General features: G+C 40.7%; 4 protein-coding genes across 4 annotated transcripts; 1 reads left to right on the top strand and 3 right to left on the bottom strand.

The window, feature by feature from the left end:
* On the bottom strand, positions 1-1,819 carry JH06_5369 (hypothetical protein; the record flags this gene model as incomplete). The annotated part of the gene is made up of 6 exons (XM_014669725.1): positions 1-395; positions 426-639; positions 690-937; positions 974-1,399; positions 1,430-1,650; positions 1,684-1,819. Coding segments are annotated over 6 exons (1,640 nt in total), but the record flags the coding sequence as incomplete, so codon positions are not given.
* A 747-nt stretch (positions 1,820-2,566) lies between these two features.
* Positions 2,567-3,968, bottom strand: JH06_4988 (vacuolar protein sorting-associated protein; the record flags this gene model as incomplete). Its single annotated transcript, XM_014669724.1, has 5 exons — positions 2,567-2,817; positions 2,849-3,134; positions 3,165-3,729; positions 3,761-3,894; positions 3,930-3,968. The coding sequence occupies 5 exons, from the start codon at positions 3,966-3,968 to the stop codon at positions 2,567-2,569; spliced, it is 1,275 nt and encodes a 424-aa protein (XP_014525210.1).
* Positions 3,969-4,281: 313 nt separating this feature from the next.
* Positions 4,282-5,216, bottom strand: JH06_4987 (vacuolar protein sorting-associated protein; the record flags this gene model as incomplete). The annotated part of the gene is given in 7 exon segments (XM_014669723.1): positions 4,282-4,411; positions 4,448-4,584; positions 4,629-4,706; positions 4,735-4,848; positions 4,879-4,975; positions 5,034-5,160; positions 5,177-5,216. 7 exon segments carry the CDS (start codon positions 5,214-5,216, stop codon positions 4,282-4,284), a joined length of 723 nt encoding a protein of 240 aa, XP_014525209.1.
* A 114-nt stretch (positions 5,217-5,330) lies between these two features.
* Positions 5,331-5,978, top strand: JH06_4986 (hypothetical protein; the record flags this gene model as incomplete). The annotated part of the gene is made up of 1 exon (XM_014669722.1): positions 5,331-5,978. The coding sequence occupies one exon, from the start codon at positions 5,331-5,333 to the stop codon at positions 5,976-5,978; it is 648 nt and encodes a 215-aa protein (XP_014525208.1).
* Positions 5,979-6,222: the final 244 nt, after the last annotated feature.

Here is a 6,222-nt window from a genome sequence, read left to right as displayed (position 1 = left end):
CCAAGAGATAGCATCCGTTTCTCTCTTCTCTTCTCCACTTCCTTCTTCATCTCACCCTTCGTTGTAGGAATCGTAACCTTGCTGTCCTCCTTCACACCATAGAATCGAACATTCTTCTTTGGTTTGATTCGCTCCTTCTCAGCACGCTCCTTCTTTCCACTCCTTCCTACATATGGACCTTTCTCTTCCTCTGACTGTTCTTCCTCCTCATTCAACAGATCAAAGTCCTCTTGGAACACTTCCTCACTTTCCTCACTATCAATCTGAGAAGAATCTCCAGCCTTCTTCCCCAGACCTGAAGCATATGCTCGACGGAAATCCTCTGAATTCTGGTCAATGGCAAAGTCTTCATTTTTGAACAACTGACTGAATCGATCATCCATCTCTTCTGTCTTCTATTCCTCATTCTCATTTTCATTCTCTACCTTTCCATCACGTTCCCAACGTTCGGCCAACTCTGCATTCACCTTCGGCTTCTTAGTATTGAGTGTGATTCGTTTCTCTTTGCGTTCTTTCTCCTTCTTCCGAGCCTTCTCCTTCTTATAATCTTCATACAATGAAGGATTGGCCACTGATTTGGCTCGCTGATACAGCTTATTGTCCACAAAGTAACCATGCATGTAGGCCTTCAACATATCACTACCTATCAGATTCTCCAATCCTAACTCAGCTAATTCTTTACGAGTAACCTATTCTCACAGATATCCAGCACTCTTACAAATCGATAATCATCATAAACACCAGCCTTCTCCTCCTCCAGCTCTTCAGCCAAATTATCGAGGAATGAACACCATGATGGAGCAGGTCCCAGAGCAGGAATGAAATAGCTCAGAATCCGAGGTTGTTCAGCAGCCACAAACACAACTCCACTCTCTTTCACTACATTCATATGATTGATAGGTGTTTCTGGTTCAATGTTACACAGACACTCACTAGTCTACACATCAATCCATCTCATCTACAGTACTTTCACATTGCTGACTTTAATTGTACGATGATCTGATGTTAGCAGGTATTCACCAGTGAACTTCAGACTAGTGATGGGTGTCTCATAGACATGATCCAGTTCCAGGAAGGGACGATTGTTTCGAATATCGAACACCTTCACTTGACCGTTATCACTACCAATCGCCAGCTGCATTCCATCAGCACTGAATCGAAGGTCCCGTGCCTCGCTATCAAAAATCTTCACACATTGCAAACAATCACGAGTACGACTGTCGTAGCACTCAATCTCTCCCTTTATATTGGCTACAGTCAACATTTGATGGACAGGAGCCAACACCACTTTATTCAACTCTGAACAGTGGGCAGGAATGGAAGCCATAAATGTACCTTGTTCCAGATCCAGACGATAAATCTCAGGACTACTACCCACAGCAAATAATTCACACCGCTCCTAATATTGACAATAACTCTTCACCAATACCTTATGATATGTGATATCTCGTCCAAACTTGGGAATGCGAGTGCGATAGTGAAATCCATAACGGGCATGGAATTCCAGAGTTCGATCGGCAAGGAGAAACGCAAACTTACTAAAATCGTCGGAGAGAAACTGGAATTGGACGATTTCACATTCTAAATGACGTCTGAACTTTTCACTCAACTGCTGTGTATCAAAACACTTCACCATCGGAGGATACACACCTATCCATAAAAGACATACAACTAACCACCTACCACTTGTCATAATATAATTTCCATCTTTAGATACCTTGATCTTTTGACACGACTGATTAAACTCAAAATCCTGAATCAATTCGATGCGAGTACGATAGTCTGAGGAATGAGATGAATGAATAGAATCAATTACCATCGTCCTTTGCTAATTTCCTTCGTTGAGCCGCTGAAAGAAACTACACGCTAAGAATAGCAAGGAGAGGTTTACTTTTGGAAAGGTCTTTCCAGCAGAGAGATTGTAGACTTTGACTCCATTTGGATTAATCACTTCCATAATCGGTGGTGGCTTAAGGAAAGAGTGAACACCAAATCATCCAAACAAACAAAAAACCACTAAACACTGGATACACTGTCAGTTGGTGTCTCCGAATGCAATTCACTTTCAGATGATTCTGTTACTTTCACTTCCATTTGCTCACTTTCCTTCGTCTGCTCTATCTTTTCCACATTCTCCACTTGGTTCTCTTCCGTCATCTGTTCGACCTTTCCAGGTGTTTCCATTGATTTCTCATTCCCAATCTCAGGGACTACCTTCTGGTCATAGAGATAACGATCATGGAATGTAGTCTCCAATGCTGATCCCCGCTCCGGGATACCAGGAATTCGTCGGAATACCTCCAGAAGACACATCACATCAGCAACAATTCTATCTCTCATTCATACCACTAGTACTGACCGTTCACGAGCAGAGAGAGGAAGATCTTGGGGTTGAAGTGTTTCAAATCGATTTGTCAAGAAGAGTGTTAACTCCGTTAGAATAGTGGCAAATATTGTTTGAATCTGGTCATCTGGAAGAATAGGCTTCAACTGGGAGAGAAGTACTTCAATCTTCTTAATTAGATTATCCATATATGGAGATGGAGAAGCTACAGCTTCTTTCCAATCAATATGCTGACACTAAGAGACACTCCAATAGACCTACTTCAATATCAGTACAAGCCTTTTCAGCAACCGAACGAATGATCTCAGGGAATTTCTGGAAGAGTTGCTTTCGATGGTCTTCATATATCACTAACACGCCTTTCATGAGTTCTGTTAGAATCCGATGCTGGGAAGGAGGAAGATAGATAATGAGAGCTGTTTGTACAAGTGTTACCATTTCTGTAATGGCTCCTAAACATTGTGTGACAAGAGCTTTCAGTAATACAAGAAAGAATATCCTTACCAATATGACGAGCACTGATTCGCTTTAAGAAGCCTTGAGAGACGGCTCCAGCATTGAGAACAAGATTACGAGATGAGGTATTATAGACTTTGAACAAATCTAATACACGATGCATTACTTCGGGACCCAGACCTTGGAAGCAACGAGCATATAAGAGATAATTGAATAACATCTTCACTAATTCAAGGAGTGAATGTGTCACACAGAATGAATTCGATCCAATTACCAATCGAGGACGAGCACTAATCACATCACCTCCATTGTTTTGAACAAATAGACCTGCAGTCTATTTGTTATAACAATTTTCAACTCCTACACGAGGATTATCATAGAGTCCGGTAATCTCATTCTGAAGAGCACTTGGAACAAGAGCAGGTTTCCATAACTCTTCATGAAGGAGGCTCTGAAGATGTACCAACTGATTCTTATGCATATATTCCAATGAATCTCGAGCTTGTCGCAACAGTGTACTTAACAATAACTTACCTTTGGTTCCATAAATTCGTCCAGCAACTCCAACAAAGTCCATACAATGATCCCACACTTGGCGTAATTCAGATACAGGCAGCTGAGCATGTAATTCCGATCGGGCTTCCAACAATGTACCCATGTGTTGTTGCATTTTGGTCCAGGTATACGTATGAAGGGTTTGAAGGTACTGTTGAAGCGTTGTACGTTCAGAATTGGTGATCCAAAGACCTTCATCTTGTTCATTTTGTTGTCCTTCTTGTCGTGTAGGGATAGTAGCAAGGATATTATTACAAACAGCAACGACATGACGAGAACGAGTTGCTGTCCTTAGGAACTGTTCACATAGCACATCCAACGTAGTGATGAAATCCTTATGAGACAACTGCTGTAATCCATTAGGATTGGATGCTCTATTCATTATATCAGTCAATTCATATTCACATAGTAGGACCCAAACAGATTGTCTTAACACTATTCACTATCTCTTGAAGTTGATCTTCTGCCTTCTCCTTATACACATCAAGTGTTCGAAGAAGCCATTTCAGACTTAGTAATGCATAAAAGATTGGAGTTAACTGTTGTTCCAATGTATCTATCAATCAGAATTCACTTCCATTTCGACCTTCTTGTGTATTCTGCTCGTCTTCATCATCTGCATCCGCTTCGTTCTCTTCTGTTTCCTTTTGGACTTTCGATCCTGCATCAAGATCCAAACACAAAGAGACGAAGTGGTTGGTCAGTTTCTTACATAGAAGATCTTGAGTAGAATCCAGTACAGACACAACCCCACTAAGTGCTTTGATCCCTCCCAAATCACCTCGTAAATAGGATTTACACTTCTGGATGCAAGCGTAACTATCTTCATATTGATTACTAGAGTTTAGAAAAGGACATCTTCCATACCGATTCAAATACTTTTGAGCTTGATCTAGAGTACTACGAATTTTTGCAATCTGATTGGTCTACATATAACCATGGAAAAGCATACTTACTAACTGCTGAACCTTCTTAAGATTGCTAATTCGTCTTGAGTACACAGGAATCAGCAAAGGAGGAATGGTATGGTTCTGTTTCACAGACCTCACTTCATCTCTACAGATAAGGAGAAATCTGTTCGATCACTTCAACGACCGGATAATCTGAAGAGTTTCACTCACTCGAATTTGAAAATCTTGAAGTTGGCGAATTGCTGAAAACAGGGATTCCGATTGAATAGAGATTTGTTCATTTAAACATACCTCTACCAGATCCAAATAACCTGATAACTAGGATAATTACAAAAAATAAAGAATACCTTATAATTAACTACCTTAAAGTGTTCATTGGGATCAAGAACTACACTAAACATAACAGGGTCCGAGAGATCAAATTCAGCATCAAAGAACACCTATATAGTATTTATCTAGTTCTAATACCTGAGGTACAGACTTAAAACAAATTCTTAACTCCACTTCACAATCTCCAATATTCTTCACTTTTTTCTCTTCGCTATCCAACTGCTGTTGGATCCCAAAGAATTCCTCTTGAAGCTAGAAATCAACACGAACTACAAACCCCACTTTGTTCATACGGTTGAAATACAATTGAAAATGATTTGCAAGAGACCGCAAGCTATTAGTATCCCGCACAACACCATATGGTTGATTTGAGTACGATCTAAACCATATTAGTCATATTCGATGAAAAATGAAATCCAAATAGTCACAATACTTACGATTTGCGGAATGAAGGAGTCAATGAAACGGATGTCAGATTTGCATTTTCTAAATATGTAGATGAAGTCATCTTCTTGCGGACAGAAGAAGATATCTTCACGCTTTGCAGTGTGAACTTCATACTCTCTACATGGATTATTACCGTTTCGTAATGTGAAGATACCTTCTACAGGTCTTGACATGTTGGAACCCTAGAAAGAACCTCTTTCAAATGCAGGAAGAAGGAGATACGATGCTTTTTATTCTAAACAAATTTGGCTCTTTTTCTGTCATTTTCCATTCATAAAAGAACAGTCATGGAACAACCAATCAGTCCCGAAAAGCAGAAGGCCTTGGATAAAGCTCAGGAGCTGAGAAATAAGGCTGGAGAGGAGGCAAAGCTTCGAGGAGAATGCTTTGAGAAATCTAAGAAGGAGTTTGAATCAGGTGACAAGGGGAAGGCGAAGGAGCTTTCCGATGAGGGAAAGGAGCACGGCGCAAAGATGGAGGAATTCAACCGTCAAGCCGCTGAGGCCTTCTTTAATGCTCATAATATGGGTAATGACTTGTATACGATTGATTTGCATGGATTGTATGTGGAGGAAGCTGTTGAGCGTGTAAAGGAGCGTTTTGAGAAGATTGGAAGAAAAGGAACGCTCGTAGTTATTTGGGGTGCTGGAAACCATAGTGAAGGTGGTGTTAGAAAGATTAAGCCTGCCATCTTGGAAATTCTGAACTCCGAGAAGTTAGTTTTCGATGATGATGTTCCCAATCATGGGTGTTGTACTGTGTATTTCTCTGGAAAGACTGCAGAGCCTGCCAAGCCTGCAGAAAAGCCAGTTTCTCAACCGACTGCTCAGCCTGTGGCCCAACCTGTGGCTCAGCCTATGCCTCAGCCTGCAACAGCACCGGCTGCTCAGTCTGCCGAGACCAAGAGAGCATGTTCTTGTTGCTGCGTGATGTAACTACTTTGTCAATGGTGAAGTTCCATTGGTTCTGTTTGTTACTCGATATTCATTTGAACTGTTGTTTTCGTTGATATGTATAGAAAAGGGGTTGATGCAATCAAGCAGGAAATAAATAGAGAGATGAGAATCCTAGGGTTTCGATTCATTTGTGGTTCACTTTTCTTTCTACCAACACTTTGTTTTTGTTATTATGCCTGTGTAGGTGATGGTTATGATCTACTGAAGTCACGGATTCTATTGA

The sequence above is a fragment of the Blastocystis sp. subtype 4 genome (assembly GCF_000743755.1).
Source record: "Blastocystis sp. subtype 4 strain WR1 chromosome Unknown seqid_0425, whole genome shotgun sequence".
Classification (NCBI taxonomy): Eukaryota; class Bigyra; order Opalinata; family Blastocystidae; genus Blastocystis; species Blastocystis sp. subtype 4.
This window is presented reverse-complemented; position numbering and strand designations above follow the sequence as displayed.